The sequence below is a fragment of the Canis lupus genome, chromosome 13 (assembly GCF_003254725.2).
Source record: "Canis lupus dingo isolate Sandy chromosome 13, ASM325472v2, whole genome shotgun sequence".
NCBI lineage: Eukaryota > Metazoa > Chordata > Mammalia > Carnivora > Canidae > Canis > Canis lupus.
In genome coordinates this window covers 33,997,004-34,021,645 of record NC_064255.1, presented here as the reverse complement: position 1 = coordinate 34,021,645, position 24,642 = coordinate 33,997,004, and the positions used below count along the sequence as shown (strand labels likewise).

Sequence of the window (24,642 nt, the reverse complement as noted above, 5' to 3'; positions counted from 1 at the left end):
CCTTGTGACTGAGGGAGAAGGAGGTGATTCTGGGTGTGGTAAGGCTTGGACCAGGAAAAGGTGCCACGTGTTGCCTGTGCCCCTTCTTTCCGGAGCCATCAGGGGTCTTGGGTGGCCAGAGTCACCGGGGAGAGAAGTAATTCGGCCTTCCCTCCCTTGCAGGGGGAGTCCCCCTCCGTGGACACGCTGCGACGGCTCATCCAAGAGGAGCTTGAGAAACAGCTGGAAAGTGAGTAGCTGGACTTGCCTACAGCCTTGGGCACATACAGGCCTCTGGAGAGCCTGGGAAGCAGCCCCTTTCTGGGAAAAGGCTTTGGGAGAGCAGCTCGCGTGTAGAAACCATGCCAGAAACGTGAGGAACACCGTGCAGGCTCTAGACACACGGACCCCTCTCCAGAGCGGGTCTTTACCTCTGCTTGAAGACCTCTAAGCTAGGGCAGCTCACCATCAACAGAACCCACTTTGCCACCACGAGTCATTTATTCTGTGCATTCAGTCTCCAGGGAGCAGGGATTCATAGTGCTTTCAGGGACCCAGATTCCTTTCAATCCTGCTGTACTGATGATTTATTGTTAAATCCCACGCTGTTGCATGAGCCTGGTACACAGCAGGTGCTCAGGGAGGGAACAAGGTCAGAAGTAGCAGTAATGCCAGTACGTGGGGCTTGGCATCCATAGGTCAGGTGGTCTCCTAAGCACCTACAAGGTGATGCATGGAAGCCTCCATGCAGGAGGCTTGGACCCCCAATGATCAGGAGGTGTGCTTGATTGTTAGGAGCAGAGAGGCCAAGTAACTCACCAGAAGTGGAAGATGTGACAAGCGTCTGAGCAGGATTTGTGTGCAGACAGCAAGCCCTGCTCTTACACGCCACCTGCTCCTGAGTGGGAGCTGTCCCCACTCCGCTCTGTGCTGGAAGGTAGTTGGGGAGGAAAGTCATGGACAGTCTATGACAGGGAAGGCCAGACACCCATAACTCTTCAGGACCCAGGTGGACGGAATGGGAGGGCATATTCACTCGCATGCTCACATCTCAGGGAGTTATTTGCACCAACCCTATGTCAGACTGAGTTGAGTATAAGGACACAGCATTGGACAAGATGCCCACCCCTCCCCCCAGCCCTCTTAGAGTGTCTGGGCCAGCACAGTCCCTCTCCACACCCAGGAGAGCCAAAGACCATTACCTGGAAGAGATGGCAGGGGCCTGGGGTTTGGGTGAGGGCGAGGGCGAAGGCCGAAGAAAGGAAAGGAACCAAAGGCTGGGATGGCGGTTGCCACTGGGTGGGTCATGTCCTGAGGCCTCCCGCGTGGGCGGCTCTGAGCTCTGCTTTCTGGGCGTCAGAGTTGCCAGTGACAGAAATGACTTCAGCCCTTGGGGAGTTTCTAGCCCAAGAGCAGAGATAAGACCTGTTCTGAAAAAAAGATTCGGATGGAGCATCTGCTGGGCGGGGGCCTTTCTTCCAAATAGCCTTTGAAGAGGAAGCACAGCTCCATGGCAAGGATGAGGAAATTAAGGCTCAAAACGGTTAAACCATTTGTTCATGTCTCAGGCAGGCCTGCACCCCGCCTGCCACCTCGTGTAGGAAGATGGGAGGTCGATGCTCATGGGAAGCCAATCACCAGGGCACTCAGAAGACCCTGCCCCTGCCTTGGTTTTACCACCAAAACCCTGGGGCTTGGGTGACCCTCCAGCCTCTCTGGGATCAGTCACCTGCGAGAAGCGCTTGGGCTTGACTGTGTGATGGTCTCCCGGTGGCCATCAGATGGGAACTGTATCCCCTATGTGGTGGAAAGCCATTGCACCTCCAGGTTTTTAACCAATTCTATAGCCTTAACATTAGAATGTGAGGATCCTTGATGACCTCACATCCAGCACTTAGTGACTTAGATAAGTCACTGTATCGCTCTGTAAGCCACTAAGTCTCACCCCCTGCCTCAACCTCCCCAGCTGACAGTTATCACAACTCCTCCTGCTGCAGGAGGGACTGTCACCGCCGCCAGCTGTGCCGTGATAGGTGCCAGCAGCGTCCACTGAGCACAGTCTTAATGCCCGTCCTCACACTCTGCCCGGTGGGGCAGGTGGGATCTGATCTCATTGCCTCCATTTGCCAGACAAGGACGTGAAGGCTCAGAGAGGTCAAGGAGCTCCCTGGAGGCCCCGGCCGGCGGGGCTGAGCTCGGTGGGCACGCTGCCCATGCTGGGCCATGGTTGATGTCGTCGCTCCTCTGTGCCTCCTACAGTCTCCTGAGGCCCAAGCTACACAGGGAGCCCCGGCCCTTATTTTGTCCGTCTCCCTCCTTCGCGAACATCTCTGTTTTTTCTCCTTCGTAGCCAGACTCGCCTACCTCCTGGCCCAGAGGCCGCCGGTGCACATGAAGTCATCCCAAGGCCGACCCGGGCCCCCGGGGCCCCCGGGAAAAGATGGGCTTCCAGGCCGAGCAGGCCCCGTGGGGGAGCCAGGACGGCCCGGGCAGGGGGGTCTGGAAGGACCCTCTGGACCCATGGGTCCCAAAGGTGAGTGAGGACCCAGAGGAGCCACCGGTGGCATGGAGGAGGGCTGGAGGGAGCACCCCTAGCCGAGTGTGCATAACTGGTCCCACTCCCTGCCACCAGCTTAGTCTCACTCTGGGTTTTGGCATCAAGTGATGTTTTCATCTGTACTGGAGGTTTTCATACTTGACATTTTTGTACACATACGCTTCCACCAGGAAGAGCGGACCAGCTGCCTCCTACTCACTCCTTGCTCTCCCTGTTGCCCCTGCTCTAGTTGCAGGGGTGGCACCAGATGCCCCCTTTCCACTTCCGAGGTGAGGGCTAGCTGAGGAAGAGAGATGTTCTGTCTCCAGGCACGTGGGGTGTTGGACGCCAGCTTTAGAATGCAGCCAAGTGGCTTGGAGCTGCAGCTGGAAGGGCTGCCACCTCTCCAGCTCTCAGGTAGAGGGCTCACCTGGATTGGGCCGCTCTGGGCAACAGCAGATCTCTCCTCCAAAGGGCAGCACCTGACCCCCTTAGTGATGGAGACAAGCAGGCCAGAGTGCACCCTCTCTGCAGGCAGGCAGGTGGGATAACAAGAGGGAGGACAAAAGCCAGACTCATCAACCAGATCATGAGCTCCTCTCTGGGGAGAAATGAGCATGGGGTGGGGGAGGAGTGAGTGCAGGGGGAGGAAGGGGTAACATGGTGGAGTGAGCCTAGGGTGAGTACAGGTGGAGGAGAGGTGAGCCTGGGGTGAGTATAGGGTGTGGGAGGGGAGAGCCTGGGATGAGTGCAGGTGGGGAGGGGTGAGCCTGAGGTGAGTGCAGGTGGGGGAGAGATGAGCCTGGTGTGAGTGCAGGTGGGGACAGGTGAGCCTGGGGTGAGTGCAGGTAGGGACAGGTGAGCCTGGGGTGAGTGCAAGTAAGAGAGAGATGAGCCTGGGGTGAACGCAGGTGGGGACAGGTGAGCCTGGAGTGAGTGCAGGTGGGGACAGGTGAGCCTGGGGTGAGTGCAGGTGAAGGAGAGATGAGCCTGGGGTGAGTGCAGGTGAAGGAGAGATGAGCCTGGGGTGAGTGCAGGTGGGGACAGGTGAGCCTGGGGTGAGTGCAGATGGGGGAGGGGTGAGCCTGGGATGAGTGCAGGTGAGGGAGAGATGAGCCTGGGGTGAGTGCAGGTGGGGGAGAGATGAGCCTGGGGTGAATGCATGTGGGGACAGGTGAGCCTGGAGTGAGTGCAGGTGGGAGAGGGGTGAGCCTGGGGTGAGTGCAAGTAAGAGAGAGATGAGCCTGGGGTGAACGCAGGTGGGGACAGGTGAGCCTGGAGTGAGTGCAGGTGGGGACAGGTGAGCCTGGGGTGAGTGCAGGTGGGGGAGGGGTGAGCCTGGGGTGAGTGCAGGTGGGGACAGGTGAGCCTGGGGTGAGTGCAGGTGGGGACAGGTGAGCCTGGGGTACAGAAACACCAGATTTTGGCTACCACTGGAGAGTATGGACATGGATGCCCCTAACATCCTCCTCTTTCCCCTGCTGCTTCCTTACTAATTCTTCATTCATTCATTCATTCATTCCCTATAATGTTTTTCCTACTGAAAATCCTTTTTGTTGTGCTCAAGTCCTAGCTCTGCTGGTTCATAAAACAAAATAAATGAACTAGCTGTCAACAAGAAAGCATAAAGCGTAGGAAACACCAGACTTGGACAGAACTGACTCAGTGTGGCAGTTACAACAATAAATACGAATGGTCTAATGTCTCCATGAACTTGCAAAATTTCAATTTGGATTACAAAAGAAAATGTGTTGCCACAAGGAGATTTCTGGAAACAACAGGGAAAAAAAAAAAGTGATGAAAAAAAAGTTGAGATGGTTTAATCCAATGTGTGTGGTATGAACTCACACATGATCTTGACTTTCCTCCCTGAGAGAAGGGACTATCTCTGAAACTTCCGTGTGGTTTTAACTTGCTGTGATGGTACTTAGCACATTCTGCTGCAAATAGGAGTGCTCTTGTGCCCTGTTCCATCTCTTCCTGGATGTGAAGCTTCTTGAGAGTAGACCTGTTGTCGTAACTGCCCACAGGGTCTAGAGTGTTGATTGTTGTCACCCAGGTCCCACCGGTTCAGGTGAAATGCTGTGAGAGCCCGGGAAATGCAGGCAAGCATGAGTGGGTATAGGTTGTCAGGTGTATGTACTTGAGAGAGAGCATGCAGCTGTGTGGACGTGTGTGTGTATACACAGGAGGGCTTGTGTGGCTGTGTAGATGTATGTGTATATACACAGGAGAGCGCTTGTGGCCTTGTGGACGTCTGTGTATACATGGAAGAAACTGTGTGGCCTTGTGGACGTGTGTGTATACATAAGAGAACTCATGTGGCTGTGTAGATGTATATGTGTATACAATACACGGGACAGCGCATGTGGCTGTGCAGCCGTGTGTGTGTGTGTGTGTGTGTGTGTGTGTGTGTGTATGAGAGAGAGAGAAACTGTGTGGATCTATGTGTATATATACAAGGCAGAGAGCATGAGGCTGTGTGGACATATGTGTGTCTACACAGGAGAGCACGTGTGGCCTTGTGGATCTGTGTGTGTATACAAAGGAGAGAGCATGTGGCCTTGTGGACGTGTGTATCTCTACAGAGGAGAGTATGTGTGGCCATGTGGACATGTGTGTGTCTACACGGGAGAGTGCATGTGGCCGTGTACACGCATGTATGTGTACTGGGGAGAATGTGTGGCCATTTGGATGTGTGTGTGTCTACATAGGAGAGAGCGTGTGGCCGTGTGGATGTGTGTGTGTGTACCAGGGAGAGAGCATGTGGCCGTGTGGACGTGTGTGTATCTACACAGGAGAGTGCGTGTGGCCGTGTGGACATGTGTGTGTACCGGGGAGAAAGCATGTGGCCATGTGGATGTGTGTCTGTCTGCATGGGAGAGTGCGTGTGGCCATGTGGACATGTGTATGTACCAGGGAGAGAGCGTGTGGCCGTGCACATCTGGGTGGCCATGTCTGAGTGAGTCTGTGTGTGTATATGAGTGTGCATATATCTTTGTTAGTTGTGTGAGAACGTGCATGTGTGTGCACGTTGGGCCACGTGCCCCTGGACGGGTGTTGCCATGTGGCTGAGCGTGCTGGCGGGGGCGATGGACGCTGCCGTCTGTTCTGGTGCTCACATGCGTGTACCTGAATCAAGCGCATGCTTGAGTGTGAGTGGCTGTGAGTGAGTGTGAACGAGCATCAGCGGCCCAGGGTGCAGAATGGCTGAGCAAGCTTGGTGGGGGGAGGCTCCCGCGCCCCCTCCTGCCCTGCACCTGCTCGGGGCCACCCGTGCCCACCCTCACCCAGGGTCTCCACCACCTAAGGCGCGTCTCTCTCACAGGTGAGCGAGGAGCCAAAGGAGACCCAGGTGCGCCTGGAGTGGGCCTCCGGGGCGAGATGGGCCCGCCCGGCGTCCCAGGTAGGGAGAGCTCCTGGGGTCCCGGGTGGGCGGCCCTCGGGGTGAGTGGGGAGTCCCCCGCTCCCCAGGGACAGCAGCTGGTCGGGGCTGGCTTTGTCTGAGAGGAACTAGGAGCAGGGATTTGTTCTTCCCGAATCTTTCTAAGACGCCAACTTCTTGACTTGCATAAAAGGACAACTACCACAAACCCTAGTAACCCCCTGAGTTGTTGGGGTTTCTCCCATGAACCGGTCCTGAGGAAGCCTGGCTGGGAGCAAAATGGGACCAGGCAGCGTGGGGAACTCCTTCCCCTTCATGCTGTCTCCTTGGACCCGATGACGTTCGTTTAGGGTGGCGTGACCGGGCCATCCGTCTTTCCCGCCATGCACATGGTGGGGCCCCGTTACTATTTCTCAGAAGGCGCATGGGGCCGTGCTGGCCCGGTGGCCAGGTGGGCAGCACACGCCTGGCTCGTGTGGGGGGCTCCCTGGGCCGTGGGGCTTGCAGTCCTGCAACCTGGGCAGGTTGGCCACGTGGGGCCACCTCAGGGGCACAGCAGTGCGGTGGCCCAAGAGGACGGGTGTGAGTAGAAGGTGGAGGTGAGGGCAGCCCGGTGGCCCAGTGGTTTAGCACCGCCTCCAACCCAGGGCATGATCTTGGGGTCCCGGGATCAAGTCCCGCATCGGGCTCCCTGCATGGAGCCTGCTTCTCCCTCTTCCTGTGTCTCTGCCTCTCTCTCTCTGCGTCTCTCATGAATAAATAAATAAAATCTTTTTTTTTTTTTTTTTTAAAGAAGAAGGTGGAGGGGACTAGACTGGGGTGTTACCCAAGTCCACCTGGTTGAGGTTCCTGTTTTTATTTAATTCTAGTTTATCTGACCACGTGGGGGCATTTCTGAGTATGAGACCTATGGGTAATTCTAATTTTAGTATTTATATCTTCTTGATTTTCCAAATTTCCAGCCCCAGATGCATGTTGCTACTCCTATTAGAGAAGAGAGCCAGAAATATATTTTCAAGATTTATTTTTTGACAGCTTGCCTACTTTCTAATAGCTTCTAACATTAAAAATATTCTTTTTATTTTTTAAAGGCCTTATTTTTTTTATTATTCTTTTTTAAAAGATTTTATGTATTTATTCCTGAGAGACACAGAGACAGAGGCAGAGACATAGGCAGAGGGAGAAGCAGGTTCCCTGCAGGGAGCCCGATGCGAGACTTGATCCCAGGACCCCGGGGTCACGCCCTGAGCCAAAGGCTGGTGCTCAACCACTGAGCCACCCGGGTGTCCTGAAGGTTTTATTTTTAAGTAATCTTGACACCCAATGTGGGGCTCAAACCCACATCCCCAAGGTCAAGAGTCATGTGCTCCATTGACCGAGCCAACCAGGTGCCCCATGAATATTTTTAAAATAAGGCAATTCCAAATAAAGATTAAAAGGCAGAACAGAAACCGTTTAGAAAGGGGAAATACTTGGATGAGGATGAGGTTTAGGTAGTGACCGTACCTCAGTGATTCTCCTCTGCAGAAGGAATCAGTGACACTAAAAAAAAAAAAAAAAAAAAAAAAAAAAAAGCATCAATGACGCTGGTCGAGGCAGGACCATGGATTAAATCACTACCAAAGCACTCATGAATTTTAGAGTTCGTGAAATGTCTGAAGACCTTTTTAAGGGGAAAAATGTACTTTTTTGCTTCTTTTATAGGGAGACTCAGATTTTCTAACATGGTGACTCAAGAGGTGATAGGGTTAGCCAAAACACTCAGCGGCGAGCTTCCCAGTGGCCGAAGCAAAAAGGGACATAGATTGATCATATATAAAATCACGATGTTTGCTAAATATAGGAATAGGAGTTTGCCTATTACTGTAATATTTCTGAGTCTAAATTAGGGACCATCCATCGGACAGTTACTCACATCTTGTTTATATTATCTCTGGCCCCGACTTTCGGAATAAGTGAACGTAGTCCAAGAACACAGTTCACGTTTAACATACAGATAGAGCCTAGAAACCACAGACTATTCGGGACACGCTGGACACCGGGTAACGGAACATCATCGGGAATCTCTAGGGACACGTGAATGGGGGCTGATGGTTAATGAGGAGGACTTGGCGCCCCACTCACAATCCAGCTGTGTCTCCTAGAACCGCGTGGGAACACATCCGCCCCGTGTCCCTGCCCCCCCGCCGACCCCTCCTGCTTTCTCCCCGAGGGCCCCCTGAGTGCTGCCCCAGTCCAAACAGTGTCCTGCAGAGCAAGATGGCCCTGCTTCCTGGTGTCAGAAGGATCCTGAACCTTCTGTTCTGTTTTTTTGTTTTTTTTTTCTCCTTGGCCCAGGTCAACCCGGGGAACCTGGCTATGCTAAAGACGGGCTCCCCGGGGCTCCCGGCCCTCAAGGGGAGACCGGACCAGCAGGACACCCTGGCCCCCCGGGACCGCCCGGGCCCCCTGGCCAGTGCGACCCCTCCCAGTGTGCCTACTTTGCCAGCCTCGCTGCACGGCCCAGTAACGTGAAGGGCCCCTAGAAGATTCCAGAATGCCGGGAGGCCGGCGGTGGATTTCTGAAACTTGAACTCAGAGCCTGATAAGAAGCCAGAGGTCTTGAAACATTGCAGCCATGTGTGTGTGTGTGTTTTTGTTTTTGTTTTTGTTTTTCGCTTTTATCATTTGTGTTTGTCTTATTTTCCTGAGAGACCTCCACGTCATTAAAACCAACAGATGCTGCCGGTCGGTCAGATTATTAATAATAATATTATTATTATTGTTTATTATCGCTATTATTGTTATTATTGTTATTATCTCATATAATAAGGCTCCGACAGTTTCCCCCTCTTGTCCGAAGCTGGGAGAACTTGATCGTGGGGCAGTGGGCTGTTTCTGGGTTCTTCTGACAGCCCCCCTGTGACGAGCAGCTGCCCATTTTAAGGAAACTCTTGGTGCTATGAAACCCCTGACCAGACACTCGCCGGATTTACCTCTTTCCTCAAAAGGAAACTAAGAAGATGAGGCGATGGGTTTCTGTCCCTGGCCAGGCTCAGAGGGCGCCGCTTCCCAGGAGGGACAGGCGAGGCAGGAAGGGAAGGAAGGTGCAGACATGAAGACTGGCCTCAGCTCCCGATGCAGAGCGCAGGTGCAGCGCACAGAAGCGGTCCTCGGGGAGCACTCAGCCACCTCGCCGCCCCAGGTCCCGGATGTGAAGTCACGGCACTTGAGTTGACACGGCTTCGTGCGATGCTGCGTCCGGCCCGAGACAGAGAGGCTGGTGCGGAGGAAGCGTGTTACCTTGGCTCCTGAGCCTTGGATAGGACTCCTTCTAGCCCCTCGCTGTTGGTGTCACTTTAATGGTGAAATAAAGGGGGTCCGACGACCACTGTCGCATTTTCCTGATGGTGGGCAGTTGGCCAGGGTACGGGCCGGGGGTGCTAGGAGCTCTGTGCCTCCAGGATCCTGCCTTGGAAATAAAGTGCATGGAGTATATGTGTGTACCTGACATGCCCCCACAAGCAGGTGCTCAATAAATCTGAGTTTCCTCCTCAGTTTGGGTGACGAGTCCTTCCTTTTTATTTTTTATTTTTTTTTCCAAGATTTTATTTACTTATTTGAGAGAGAGAAAGCAGGAGCAGGGGGAGAAGCAGAAGGAGAGGGAGAAACAGACTCCCCGCTGAGCAGGGAGCCCGACTCGGGGCTCTCGATCCCAGGACCCCAGGACCTCAGGATCCCAACGTGGGGCTCGATCCCAGCACCCCGGGGTCATGACCTGAGCCAGAATCAAGAGTCCGACGCTTAGCCGACTGAACCAGCCAGGTGCCTTTCTTCTTATTTCTTATTTTTTTTTAAGATTTTATTTATTTATTCATGAGGGACACAGAGAGAATGGCAGGGACACAGGCAGAGGGAGAAGCAGGCTCCATGCAGGGACCCTGATGTGGAACTCGATCCCGGGACTCCAGGATCACGCCCTGGGCCAAAGGCAGGAGCTAAACCGCTGAACCACCTGGGCTGCCCTCTTTTTTATTTTTTAAGTGTTTAAATTTTTTAAATGTTCTTTACAGCATTTTATTTATTTATCTAAGAGAGAACATGAGCAACAGGAGGCGCAGAGGGAGAAGCAGAGTCCCCACGGAGCAGGGATCCCAGGCCCCCAAGGTCCTGACGGGAGCTGAAGTCAGATGCTCCCCCAACGGAGCCACCCAGGCGCCCCTGACAATTCCTTATCTCCAGCATCCGTCTGCATGTGAACCCCTTGAGTTCTGGGACGAATGCTTCTCCTCTGGGGAGCCTCAGGCCACGTGTTGAGGCCACTTGCAGACGTGCACGAGGGTGAGCCAGGCCCAGGGATCTCCGTTTCCATTCACTCCCCCGGGACAGCTCTGTCTTCTACATTTTTGGCAGAAGCCACCTCGATGTGCACATCCATGCAGGGTCATGGGGGAGCGCGGGGTGGAGCAAGGAGAGGAGGAAGGTTGGTTTCAGTCGGGTGCTGACGTGTGTCCGGAGTGCGGCTGATTGACCAGGGCCTGAGAGAATTACTCGTTAAGCATGGGGTCAAGTCTTCATTAACTGACTCGTGACTTGATTGATCCATCCCTTCATCTGTCATGCACCCAAGCACAGACTAACACGCCTATGCGTAATCAAACAAGTCCTTTTTATCACGTCTATGCCACACGCTTCTGATCTGGGGACCGAAAGTGCTGGAAGTCTCCACGAACGGAGCAGTATATTGCCATGATTTTAAAATAGGCTCCGAAAGCTGCTCTCCTTGGGTTGGTGGGTGCTCATTCTGGGGGTGAATGTGTGTCAGGGTCTGAGGGCCGTCGTTCTGGAACGTTTGGCGACAGGCTGTTTATCCTGACCCCGCATGGTGCCCCCTACCATGCGCTGCTGTTTCCTTCTTTAAAAATGCTCCATCGCCATCCCCTGACTAGCTGTCATGACCCACCAGTGGGTGGGGGCCTAGACTTTGAAAATAGCACTCTGGCCTAGAGGGAGACTGAGGCATAGAGAGAACTTGTCTCAGGCCGCAGAGCCTTGGGGGGAATCCAGTTCTCTGATGCCTTGGACACGTTTTTTTCTCTTCACCTTGCATTTTGCTCTGAATTTTAAGCCGTTCCTCACGTGTGTGAAGAAAGAAACTAGAAGGGCTCATACCGCAGGAAGTGTGACCTGGTGAGACCAAAGGCTTCTTTGATCATTGGGATTCTCAGGCACTCGAGTGGGTCCGCGAGAAGAGCCTGGGTATTCCTCTTCTGGGGGCCCTGGGGCCGGGCAGCTCCGTGGTGTGGCTCGGGAGGGCTGTGTCTGCGCGGCAGGAGGAATGCATGCTCTGCCCTGGTGCTTTTCCAGGCACGGGGCTCAATGCATTTCTGGAAACTGAAGCACGGTTGAGTACTTGCATAGCTGCCAGTTTAGGATACATGAATATGGTAGACGAGGGGAGTGTGCGTGTTGGGGGCGGGCCTGGGGTGTGCGTGGAAGGCAGGACTCTTTATTAGAGATCTCCCGTCAGCCTTCCCAGGTGGTGCTTCTAAGCCAGGCCCCTCTGTGGGCCCCGGGGCTCTGGAGGGGCCTTGCGAGGAGCCGGGAGGACAGAGGGGGACTCCAGCACCCCTCAACCGGGAAAGCTCTCATTGCCTCAGTGTCTCTGACGTGGGCGGTCCTCGTGGCGGGGCCAGGGTCCCACCTCGGAGTCCCTCACAGTGCTCTGCAGGCTTTGGCCTCCAGGCTCTCCCGGCGTCCCGGAGGCTTTCCTGCCTGGAAGTGCAGGGCGGCCAGTTCCCGCCCAGGGTGACCCTCTGTCCCGGGCTGTGGGAGCACAGAAGGAAGGCCTCCGCCTCCTCGCTCTGGAAGGTTCTTTCTGAGGGACCGCAGCTTGGTTCTCAGACTGTCCCCGGGGCAACAGGACCTGAGTAGCCCCCAGCGGTGATCTACCCAATAACCCATTCTTGGGGCTGTCCCTGCCTTCTCCCTGCCTCTCTGTCAGATAAGCTACCCCTGTGTTCTGGGACCAGGCTCTGCTTTCAAGGAAACCCCACCAAGGCAGGTGTCCACGGATGACCCCTTCGGAACAGCTCTTCTCCAGACCAGGACGCTGGAGCATCCACAGGAGATGGGCCTGGCCCCTGTCCTCACAGCAAGCATGTGGCAGGTGGGCACAGATACACAGAGCCCAGGAGCTCTGTTCTGGGGTGGCTCAGTCAGCCATCCATTACCTGGGACTGTCACCTGGGGCCGCCCCCAGGACCACAGGGCAGGGGCACCCTCACCTGCCATCACCATGTTAGGCTTAATCTTGGGAGAAGCCACTCACCCAGCATGCAGGGTACAGAGCAGCCTCCAGGAGGCCAGTCCTGACCCGCCCCCACCCCAGGGGGGCTCTGCAACCTGGCATCCTGCCCGCCTCCCACGGCCTTCGATGAGGGTCCCTGGTGAGGCCATGGGTGCCCAGACCCAAGGGGGTCGCACCCAGGGCACTGTCCTCCCCCCTGGGGGCTCAAATGAAACACCCAGGTCTGGTCTACATAGAGACGCATCTACACCCCCCACCCACCCTGCTCCCAGGGAACTAGTTATGTCCCTTGCTCCTGAGATCTCAACCCACTACGTTTGTTTTTCTTCTCTTCTCCATGGCTTGCTGGAAGTTTCCAGCAGCTGGGAGCAAGCAGTTCTATCCCTACCTTTCCCCCACCTCTTCAGGAGGGGCGAGGCCTGGGAGCCCTAGTAGGGAGGGAGCACCCCTCGCTGGGGTGACCGTGCCGGGCTCAGGGGCCCCCTGCCTCCCACGGGAGGGGCCTGTTACATCCCCTTCTTCGATCCTTGGATGCTAAAGCCACCCTCGGGAGCCCCAGAAGAGCACGGCGTGTTTAGTGAGGCAGACCAGGGGGATCTTGTTCCGTTTGTGCAGCCCTGAGAGGTCACCGGTGTCACATCTCAAGAAGTCCCAGCATCCGAGTGAGAGACAGGGCCTTAAAGTGAGATGGTCAATAGATAGAAGTCCTCGGGTAGTAGGACGATGCGGTGGAGATTCCGGGTCATACAAGCACCAGGATTCTGGGGCACTTCCCACAGGTGTTCCTGTTACACCTGCTATGCACCCTGGGGTGCTCTCTGCCCTTGGGGGGGCTATTGTCTGGTGCCAGGGGTGGATGCCACCGCAGGAGGAGCACAGGACGAGCTGTGCTAGAGGCTGCTGGGTGGTGCATCTGGTCTCCACCGTGGGATCCCCCTGGGGCTGGCGGGGTGGGGTGTGGGGTGTGGGGAGGGCACTGTTCACCGGGGAGGTGGAATTTATTTCTCTTTGTTTTTTTTTTTTAAGATTTTACTTATTTATTTATGAGAGAGACAGAGAGAGAGGCAGAGACACAGGCAGAGGGAGGAGCAGGCCCCATGCAGGGAGCCCGATGTGGGACTCAATCCTGGGACCTCAGGGTCATGACCTGAGCCAAAGGCAGACACTCAATCCCTGAGCCACCCAGGCATCCCTAGGGAGGTGGAATTTAAACCTGTCTAGGGCATTTTGAAATGCAGAGGGGAATGATACCCTCCAGGAGGACCCAGGAACGTCTGTACAGAGTCACTGCCCATCAGAGCCAGAAGGCAGCCTGGCGGGCACGGGCTCAGGGGCTCCCCGCTGCCAGTCTGGGGCAAGCTGTTTGCTCTTCTACACCCGGTTGCGGGGGGCGGCGTAAGAAACCCAAACCCAGGACATCACGTCTAAAGGATGATCCTTTGTTCTGAGCCTGCCGTCTGGCTAACTTTTAGGGTTTAAATGCCTTATCCTGTGAGAGAAAGAGTGTGTGGGGTGAGGGAGTAAAGGATTGTGTGTTTGGTTTTTTTAGATGTTTACCTGCCAGAAATAAAGATTGGGGTCTCGTAGCTTCACATCAGTTCCCAAGATTATTTTTTAAGCTCCCAGTTCATAATCCCCACATCTGGGAGCCCCTGCTTTAGTCCAAACCCTGATTTTTTCTTAACAATTGAATAAAAAAAAATGAGGCTCAGAAAGAGTGATTTTCCCAGTGTTTAGGCACAAAGACTCATTCTACTACTTCAGTACGACCCCGATGTGGGAGGTGATCCAGTTTTACAAGGACACTTTTCTACTGACCCCATAAATTCTCGGATCTGCTCCAGAATCAACATTGCTCTTTGTTTATTTAAATCCTGGTACAAAAGCCCTTCTCTTCAGACCATAAAGCTGCCTTACATGCTTTCCAAAGCATGTTCCTTCCCGTGGTCCTCAACATACACCTGTGAGGGGGTGGGAGTGGCTCTTTGCCCCTAAGCAGTTAGGAACGTGTGTCTCACACACATACACACATGCACACAGCCCGCTGGCCTCTCCAGCTCCAAGGAGGGTCAGGCTGGGACGTGCAGGGAGCCCCCAGACCGCAGCCTCGGCCGGAGTGGCCTTTGTCTGCTTCCCGCCAGTTCCTTCCTAGGAGCAGCACACGCATCCTATTCTCCAGCTGCCTGCCAGAGCCGGCCCCAAATGCGCATCTTTACGAGGTCTCCTTCGGAAGAGAGGTGCCATTTGTTAAATTATCGACACAAGGGGGGGCGGTTGCATTTCTGGCTGGGTTTGGGACCCTCAGGGAGGTGCTCTTTCAGGGCCGTGATTTTGCTTCTCCTCCTTTCCTTGTCTTCCCTCTCTTCTTTTTTTTTTTTTTTTTCAATTTATTTATTTATTCATGAGGGACAGAGAGAGAGAGAGAGAGAGAGAGTCTGAGACTCAGGCAGAGGGAGAAGCAGGCTCCATGCAGGGAGCCCGATGCGGGACTCAATCCCGGGACCCCAGGGTCACGCCCTGAGCCGAATGCAGGCGCCCAACCGCTGAGCCCCCGAGGTGCCCCTCCAATATTCAGGTTCTTTTTATGATGCCGTTCGGTGCGGCCCTCAGGGTGACGAGCGCACCGTGGGGCTGTGGATGCGAAGTCACTAGACCCACTTCAAACCACGGAGCTGGCTGGGAGGCTCACTGAGGATGGGAGAGGACCCTGGGGCAAGGGACGCTTCTGTCCTCGAGGTAGTGAGGCCTGAAGAGATGCATAAAACAAAGCCCGTTTCCAGATCATCTTCCCGTTTCTGTGCCCGCTTCCCCCGAGGGGTGGCGGGCGACTGTCTCCACGTCTTCCAACCCGGGGCTCGGGGACGAGGAGTGATAGGCTGGAGGCCAGGCCTGTTCCCAGACTTTCAAGGAGGCCTCACGCCAGCAACCTGACCTGTGGCTGCATAGAGAACCTCCATCCTCCGTGGGGGTCCGGACACGCTGTTGCCATGGAGACATTCAGGAGGTTGTCTGGCCCACTGTCACCTGGTTCCCTTCTGGAAGGTTCCCTGTAGTCAGACAAGAAGGGAGAACTTGGCGGGAATCACAGAGCTGGCTGCGCTGGGAGCAGGTCCTATTCTCCAGCGCGTGGCGTGGGCGGGGGGGCGGGGACACAGTGGACAAGGGACGCGGCGGAGACGGTGTCCCTTCCCAGATGGACAGTCGCTCGTGTAGGCTCAGCAGGCGGTGCAGGTGCGGGGGACAGCAGCCGAGCAGGACTCACACCCATCCTCCAGGAGGCCACAGTCTGGAGGGACTGGAACACCCCCTCCTGGGCAGGGATTGCTCTGGGCACCGGGGAGAGGGGGTCCCCGGACGGACTCAGGAGCCACGTGGCCTGCTGTGGCCCCAGAACACTGATCAAGACTGGAAGCGTGACCCACGCAGAACCAGTGATATGTCACCTGCAGAAAAGGGAGCCTGGAGGGGCGGGGGGGAGGGCGCTGTCACCCTGGCGTCCACGACAGCCCTTCCGCAGAGCTGCAGACAGTGGGCCCTGCTCTGAAGGGCCGGGTCCCCCTCTGCCTGCACTCCACCCGCCCCCGGGAGCTGCCCAGACCTGGGGTGCCAGAGAACCCACGGGGTCCACCCTTGGCCCACCACTGCTCCCCCGCCTGCCCCCCTTCCTGTCGGGCAGGGGCCCTCCTCCTGTTTCAACCACCGAGCCGTGGGGACCCTCCCGCTGTCGCCATCACGCTGCACACCTGCCGCCGAGGAACCCGCCCAGGGCCTGGGGGGCCCTGGAGAGTCTACCTGGGGTTTGGGTGCTGAGTGCGGCCCAGGCCACCTCCCTGAGCTCCCTGCGCCTGGCCACCTCCTCTCCTCAGGGGTCAGTGGCCTGGGGTTCGCTTGCTGGCTCTGAGGGAGGCTGAGCTGTGCAGTGGGCGGCACCCCAGCTGCAGAGATGGGGGACAGCTGGCCTCCACCTTGCCTTCCCCTCCCTTGGGGACAGAAGCGGCCCTCAGGCTCTCGGTGGGGGAGCCTCCCTTCCTTTCAGCCTCCCCGGACCTGAACCAAGAGAGGGGTCCTCTGGCTCGGGAGCTGGGAGCTGTGGGGAGAGAGGTGGCCCTTCCCAGGGCAGCATCTGCAGGTGCACCTGCTGAGCCGCTCCCTCCGTCTCTGGGCCAGGCCAGCCTGGTACCTCCTCTCCTGCCTGCGGCTCCTGTGTTCCCCTACTCCCTCCTCCTCCCTCCTGGCGGCTGCTCCCTGCTGCCTCCCTGCCCCCCCATCTCCCACCTCTCTGGCTCTTTGCCTCCTCCTTTCTCTCCAGGAAGGAGTTCCCCAGGGTTAGCCTCTCCCCCTCTCCCCAAACTGGACTCTCCCCCTGCCCCCACCCCCAGTCTCCTTCCTGCTCTCCCCATCTCTCCCTGCATGTCTCTCTCCCTGGGTGTCTCTGTCTCCCCCCAACTCCCCGTCTCTCTCCCCACGTTGTCTCTCTTCTTTATCTCTCTCTGTCCAGTTCCCCATCTCTGGCAAACCCACCTGTCCCCCCACTCAGCTGTCTGCCTCTCTACTGTTCTCTTTCCTTTATAAATGGTCACCTTCACATCGTCCAGGTCCAGGGGAGAACTTGGCCCTCCCCTGGATCTCTCCCCTGCCTCCTCCGGGCTCCCGGGCTCTCCCCTCCACCTCCCACACCTGCCTCCTCCCTCCCCCCTGCTCTCACTCCATGCCACCTCCCCACCTCTGGGACTGTCCCTTTCCGAAGACCCCTCCCGGCTGCCCAGCCCTGCTCCCTGGCCTTCAGGCTTAGAGCCCTGGAAGAGCTGGCCTCCCCTCCCCACTCTCTGGGCCAAGGTGGCCAGGCCCAGGGCCTGACTCAGCAGGTGGAGGGAATCTCCCTGCTGAGAACAGAGGTCCCCTCCCGAGAGAGAAGCTGAGTGTCCAGCCCCTGCGTGGCCTGTCCTGACCGGACATCCGTCCGTTCGCTGCGCATGGGGGAGTCAGGGAGCCCGTCCCTCACTGGCGGGGGCTGCACAACGGGCTCGCTCTCAGACTAAACCCGTCCATTGCAGACTTAAGCGTTTCTCTGCCCTCCAGTAAAAAAGCAGGCCTCTTTGCTTTGTTTGACTGAATACATGCTTGTCAAGGGCTTTTCTCTGTTTAGAATCCATTTGTTAGAGCCCCTACTTAGGGAGGCTCATAAAGCTTGGTCATTAACAGCCACATTCTCTGTGTCTGGAATTCTAATGGGGTTGAGGACGTTCCATTACGTGCACACTCTGGGGCCGCGGATGGAGATGGGCTCCCTCCCCGCCTCTGGTGGGTCCCAGCCTCCACGCTCTCTGAGGCCTGGTGGGGATGGGGAGGCAGCAAGTCCCAGGCTGCGTGTCCCCAGTTTTCAGAGCATGCCCCCCTCCCACATTTGGCCGCTGCAGGGTGGTGACTGGCACTCCCACCCTCTCCTTCAGACACTTCGGCATGTGCGGCCGACCGGTCTCCTCTGTGTGGCATGTCAGCTGCCTCTCCAGTGCCAAGTCCCAGCATGACGGCCTTCAGGTCTTTCCCCACTCAGCCATCCCTAGGACCTTGGGGTCCCCACATGTCTCCTGGGCCAGGATGCCCTTTACAGTCACCCACGCCGTCTTTGGCCCCCTCTGGAGGTTCCCCCAACCTGACCTCGTCGTTGCCTGGAGCCTTTGCTGGATGCCCACGGCTCAGCCCAGCAGAGGCTGGTGCACCTGCAGGGAGACTTGGACGCCCAGCTTTCAGGTGAGTCCCAGCCCCTTCTCTGCCTCCCACCATGTTTCTCTGGCAAGTCTCATAAGTACCTCTCCACTTCGGTGTCCTCCTCTCTCTAACGGGAACAAAAAGGGCCTTCTTTATAAGACTCGGGGAGTTGAAATACATTATTCTGTGAAAAGTGCTTCTAGTGATATCTGGCCTTGAATAAGTCTATAATGAAAACACCAGCATGGGGATCCCTGGGGGGCTCAGCAGTTTAGCGCCGCCTTCAGCCCAGGGCCTGATCCTGGAGACCTGGGATCGAGTCACACATGGGACTTCCTGCATGGAGCCTGCTTCTCCCTCTGCCTGTGTCTCTGCCTCTGTGTGTGTGTGTGTGTGTGTGTCTCTCATGAATAAATAAATAAAATCTTAAAAAAAAAACAAACACCAGCAGAGATGACCACCATCATCATTAGCATCATTAACTGCATGCTGGGAGAGCTTCCCTGCATCCCCTTGCCCTTCCTGAGCCCAGGTAGCTGTCAACACATGACAAGAGGCCAGAAGGAGCCGGCCATCCTCCTTTTCCTTCTGTCCAATCATCACAGGGCGCCGGCGACCTGCCCCGGGGTCAGCTCAGAGGATGTGCGTTTGGTGCCCTCTGGGTCCCTGTCCTGGGGCCACAGTGGATGCTTCTGTTCCTCCACCAGGATCCCAAGGACATCCCCTCCCTCCACCCAGCAGCGAGGCCGAGCGGCGTGATGGCCTGTGGATAACCCACCCAGGAACCTGGCAAAGAGGAGGGCACTCGAGGAGCCAGTGTGAGACAGGGTGGGTGTGCGTGGGGCTGACTGAAGCCACCGGGAGCACAGGGTGTGTGGGACGGTGGTGGCTGTTGGGGCAGGAAGGAGAGCATCGGGGGTGGAGGGGGAGCGGTCTCCACCTTCCGAGAGCGTGGCCCCCCATCGACTCTAGGACAAGGAAGCCTGGGGTCAAGCTGGGGCTCCGGTTAAATACACCAGGGTGGCCACTCTGACGTCCCCTTCACTGGGGGGTCCCCGGGAGTCACACGGTACTGCTGCCTATCATGACAAGAACGAAGGCATCATTCCCTGGCTTCTCATAAAATGTCTACACTCTCATTGAAAAATGACTTCACCATCTCTGGCTTTAATCCACACTACCAGGTTCTTTTTTTTTTTTTTTTTTTTAAAGATTTTATTTATTCATGAGAGACACAGAGAGAGAGAGAGGCAGAGACACAGACAGAGGGAGAAGCAGACTCCATGCAGGGAGCCCAATGCAGGACTCGATCTCAGATCCCAGGATCACGCCCTGAGGGAAGGTAGGAGCCCAACTGCTGAGCCACCCAGGCGTCCCCAACACCACCAGGTTCTTTCTGGTTTTCCCTCTCTTCTCCAACACTGAGGACCGGGCCTGGTTATCCCTAACATACGTGTCCCTGTGATGGTCCCAGATGTCCTATTGCTGTCAATCGGCCCGTGCCCAGATGCCGACACTCCACTCCCCCACTGCCCCATGGACATGGCCCTCACCCGAATGGCTTTAGCGTCTAAGCCCGCTGTCCGCCCCCTCGCCTCCAAGGTGGACCCCCTCCTGGCCCCACTGGGGCTCCAGCACCCATCGGACGTGCCCCTTTCCTCTGCTTCGCATCTGTGCTCATCCACTGTCAAGGCCAGTAGAATGCTTATGCAAGACTCAACACACAGCGCCATACCTGAGCAGAGTCCAAGAGTGGATTTACTCTGCACACCAGGCCACCTGGCCACCCAGATGTGAGTGCAGAGCCATTCTGGGAAGGTTGGAGAAGATCTGCTTCCACCCTGTGTCCCCAGAGCCATGCCCTCCCCTCAGGATCCCTTCCCTGGATTCTACCCCCCTGCCTGAAGGTCATACCCAGGTATGACATCCTTGGGTCGCCGCTTCATCTACACGTGGTGTGCTCTGTAAAACTTACCAGAGAGCAATTGTTAACAGGACACCATTGAAGGCATAAAAGATTCAAGGTAATTATTCCTGTTTTAAGCAAGTTTTATTCTAGTGGAGACGGAGACACTGTAACTCTTAAAGATGCAGACACACATACACGACATACGAAGATACTGAAAAGGACTATAAATAGGACAGAATGGGGTGATATACTAGAGTATCTGACTTGGGGAGATTAGGGGAAACATCTCCTGAGATCGCATTTGAGCTGAAACTCAGACATTGGGAAGGAGACACCCGAGCAAAGTTCTGTCAGGGAAGAGAGGGAATCTCCACCTGCAGCGCAAATGTCCTGTGGCAGGAAGCAGTGTGTCATGAGTGAGGGACTCTGAATGGAGGGTCTTCGGGGGAAAACGAAGAGAGCTGAGATCAGAGAGAATGAAAGCCCATCAGAGCACCAGGCCTTCGGAGATTGAGTAGGGGGCTTGGATTTGATTCTAAGAGTGACAAAGACCTAGTGAAAGTTCTTCAAGAATGACTCTTGGGCAGATTTAGGGGAGCGGGGAGCAGGGTGGGAGCTAGGAGACCAGGCAGGAGGTGTTGTAATAGTGTAGGTTAGGAGGACAGGCTGGGACAGGCTGGCAGCTGGGGCTGGGGGTGGAAGGGGCCATTTGGGGTGTTTTGCAGGTCCTGCCAAAGGACGGTACCGCTATGAGATGTGCAGGGGGGTGGGGAGGATTCTAACATTTGGCAAGTGATTGAGTAGCATAATCAATAGTTCTGCTTTGGGAAGGTTACCTGGGATGCCTGACAACTCCTAAAAGAGACACCCTGGGGGGCTGGACATGTGTCCCTGGAGTGCAGAGAGGAGCCCCAGGTAAGGGTGAGCATTTGGGAGCTTTCAGCAGAGATGGCATCTAACAGCCATGGCCCTGGGGGCTGCCCCTGATCCACTCCTGTTCCTTCTGGGAGGGGAGCGCCCTGCCCTGCACCGGGCAGCTCCTGAGTCCCTGGAGTGGGAGGCATCCAGGGGAAGCTTGGGAAGGAGTCAGCAAATCAGGCAGAAGGCAGCCTGGGGGGTGTCGAGGTCCTCATGTAGAAGTGGGGTGGCCATGTGCTGCTGCTGAAGGGTTGGGGGCAGAGGCTGAGCCTGGGGTGCTGGGCAAGCCTGGGGTGCTAGGGCCCGTTTCCAGGTCGTGAGGGGGTGTGAATGTCCTGTGGGCTGGTTGGAGCACATCACAAGTAAGAGTCTGGAGAGAGAGTTCAATGAGGACAACTGAACTTTGTAAGGGATTTTTCTGGAAGAAGATTAGGGAGGGATGTGGGGATGGACATAACTATGTGTGTAGATCTGGATCCGTGTCCACGTCCACATCTACCCGGATCCGCATCCATCCAGATCTGCATCTCTATGTCCATACCCGTGTCCCCATCCGGGTCCCACCTACACCCACATCTAGTTGAATACATCCCTACAGATACAGTATGCAAATGTACGTGCTGAAATCCAGGACCTGGAGCTCAAGCTCACTTCCTTCAATGTCTCCGGCCCCACTCTTGGCCTCTTCCCCAGGGCGCGGCCCCTGTCCCTCCCTATGGCATCCTGTCTTTGTGGCACGTATCACTCACATGGGCCTTGGTACGCTAGCAAGCGCGGTGGAAAAACCGAGAAGCCCTGTGTGTGGATGGTGCAGGGACTGGGTCTCTTGCAAAGTGAGGCAGCAAGAGGCTTTTCAAAGGCAAATGGAGGCTGATTTGGGTATGAGACTAACCTGAAGGTCTTATTCTGTGGGTAATAAGAAGCCAGTAAAAGCTTTGAAGCAAGCTAGGGATGTGATTTGGCCTGTGCTTCAGAAAAGCGATCGCTTGCTGCATGGAGAGTGAGTGAACTCCTGAGAGAAGGAGAGGGAGCGACAGAGGGAGATCGTTGGAGGACCTACCGGAGAGGAATGGACAAGACCCCGCACAGGCCAGTCTGCAAGCAACCTGCAGGTGGGAGGACGGCCGGAGGATGGAGGATGGCTGGAGGACGGCGGGAGGACGGCGGGAGGACGGCGGGAGGATGGCAAGACAGCTAGAGGCTCTGCAGGGAGGGGAGGGCGAAGGAGCCCCAGGTGCCTGGGCCCTGGAACCCAGGCTGTGTGAACGACCACAGGACCCAAGGGGTGAAAGCTCCAGAAAAACAAGCTGCCTTTCCCACTGGGAGGGGAGGGCACGCCTCCCTGGCTTCGCACCCACCCGCCCACCGTCAAGGACTTAGGTCCTCCTGTCCTGCTGTGTGACTTCTGTCCCTGGCCTTCTCCAGCCCCTAATAATCGGTTCCCTGTTGAGAGAGTTTCATAAGAAGATAAATAGCGTAATTACCTGCATGTCAATCTGCGTGATGCTACCGTGCGGAGCAAACAGTAACGTGACCTGCGGCTGCTAATACAAGATGAAAATCTAATCAGGATGTTCCAAAACTACCGGTCCTGCCTCCAATTTGCAGTATGAATCATGGTTAATATTTCTCCCTCCCACCAAGTGCTCATTACAACCTGTGTCGTTGGCTTCAGAAAAAGCAATTGACCACCGCGCCAGCCGCAGCCGTGAGGACAGAGTCATCTTTCACATCCGTAGGAGTGGAGGGGTTAAGTGTCTTTTTGTAGTTGCTATCAAGAAACTTGACCCAGAGTCGTCCTTGTCCGTCCTGGGGGACACTCTAGTGCAGGTGAGCCAGGAGTGGATGGCCAGGGAAATTTCCTGAGCACTACATCCACCCAGAGCCATGGGCTCAGCAACCACAGTGGGGGCATCTGACCCAGGGCCAGACTGGGGGAGAAGTCTGAAGAGAGGGACAGAGAGGATACCAGAGAACCCTGTAGGGTGGCCTATCAGAGATGTCCCAGCCTGAGACACACGCTGGGTGTGGAGTTCACAGCCTTGCAGGCTAGATTCAGAACAAACCCCAAACCCTGAAGACATCCTTTGAAAATATGTGGCTCACGTAATGACCCCATTCCAGCCATTCCACTGGGTGCCCTCTTGTTCAGGTGAGAAGCCGGATTCCTGATAATGAGTTGCAGAGCCTGATGTTAGCTATGCCGGCCTCCCGCTCCACCCTCACTCCCTGCTCCCGGCCACCACCCCTGTCACTCCGGGGCCCACGCTGCTTGCTGCGTCTGCACACTGGGTCCTTGATAGGCCTCAAACCCCCAGGGCAAAGGGTCATGCCAGAGCTTTCACCTCTTTGCTGCAGCTCGCTCTTGCCTGTGGCTCTGCCCGGGGACTACCTGGTGGCTCTATCCCTGCCCTTGCTCTCTACACACATGTCGCCTACATCTGTGACCTTCCTTGAGAATCTTATGCCAGTCTCTTCCTTTCCTTGTCTCAGATTCCAGTTCACTTGGATTGTGGCCTCCATACCAGCAGTCACCCGCAGCTGGCACAAGTGTGTATCTTTTGTCTCTTCTCAAATGTGAACTCCATGAGGGCAGAACTTTGCTCAGGCTCCAGAGGCTATAACAGTTTCCTGGAGCACATGTGCACTTGACAAATATTTATAGGATGAATAGCTAACTTGGCGACTCTCTGTGTGCCGACTGACATGCTCTCGATGGGTCAGGACTATTGCAACAGGGTCAGAAATTCTCCATTATTGAACATGACTCATGAGTAATGGGCATGGCTATGGCTCCTAATGTCTACAGCTTGACACACTGTCATTAACTTAATCGTCACAACAAACCTCCAAGTCTGGTTACACTATTAATGTCTTTTTTTAAAAAAGATTTTATTTATTTATTCATGAGAGAGAGAGAGAGAGAGAGGCAGAGACATAGGCAGAGGGAGAAGCAGGCCCCATGCAGGGAGCCCGACGTGGGACTCAATCCCGGGTCTCCAGGATCACGCCCTGGGCTGAAGGCAGCGCTAAACCGCTGAGCCACCCGGGCTGCCCAAATGTGTCTTTTTATTAATAGATTAAAAACAATAAAGACACAACAAAATTAAGCAACTCACCCCAAATCACACAGCTCTTTTTAACACAGGCTGTAATTTTATTTCCCTAAATTCCTTCAAGTTACTCAGTACCATCTGATGGTCTTTGGTCAAAGAAATATGAACAAGACTAACCTGTGATCCTTTCGGGGTGGCACTGTCCATGGTAATGGCAGATGCTCACCCCATGGTAGGAAAGTACACACCATGAAGGGACATATGAGGGCTGCACTTGGGACAGGGTGGACACCCAGGGGCTTCACGAGGCAGAAATACACTACGGTGTTGTACAAGCTGAGTTCTTGCATGGCGCCCCCAAAGTCCTGCTCCCTGGTATACACGCCTTCTCCCAGTTATTCAGTCAAGCAATAGTATCAGTGCTGCTGTAAGGAATTTTGAAGAGGTGATTAAGGGCCCTAATCAGTGTGAATTAATAGAAAGGATGAGCCTGACCTAACCAGGTGAATCCTACAAGAGAAGACTTGAAGGAGGAGAGGGTATAAGGAGGAGGCCACATTGTAAGGACTCTCGAGTGTCCTCTAGATGCTCAGCATGGTCCTGGCTGACAGCTAGTAAGAAAATATGGACTTTAGTCCCAAAACCACAAGGGGATCAATTCTGCCTACACCCTCAGAGAGCTTCCCTCATCAGGACTCCAGATGAAGACACAGTCCCCGCTGACACGTAGAGTCGGCCTGTGGCATCCTGAGGGGAGGAATCAACCCAAACCTGCTGGATGCTTCACCCACAGAAACATGGGGTGACAAACGTGTCTGGCCGTAGGCTGCTGGCTTGTGCTTATTAGTTACACAGCGATGG

The 24,642-nt window shown here is 55.5% G+C and overlaps 1 protein-coding gene across 6 annotated transcripts in view; it reads left to right on the top strand.

Annotated features, from left to right (window-relative positions):
* Positions 1 to 9,436, top strand: part of COL22A1 (collagen type XXII alpha 1 chain) — a 260,912-nt gene extending 251,476 nt beyond the window's left edge. For 5 of the 6 annotated variants that reach the window (XM_035702839.2, XM_035702792.2, XM_035702817.2 and 2 more), the window contains 4 exons: positions 163 to 229; positions 2,330 to 2,512; positions 5,844 to 5,921; positions 8,238 to 9,436. In XM_035702839.2, coding sequence (XP_035558732.2) covers positions 163 to 229; positions 2,330 to 2,512; positions 5,844 to 5,921; positions 8,238 to 8,425 — 516 coding nt within the window. In that variant the 3' untranslated portion in view covers positions 8,426 to 9,436. The remainder of the gene's footprint in view (positions 1 to 162; positions 230 to 2,329; positions 2,513 to 5,843; positions 5,922 to 8,237) is intronic. The other variant, XM_035702873.2, reaches the window with a different exon arrangement.
* The last annotated feature ends 15,206 nt before the right edge of the window (positions 9,437 to 24,642 follow it).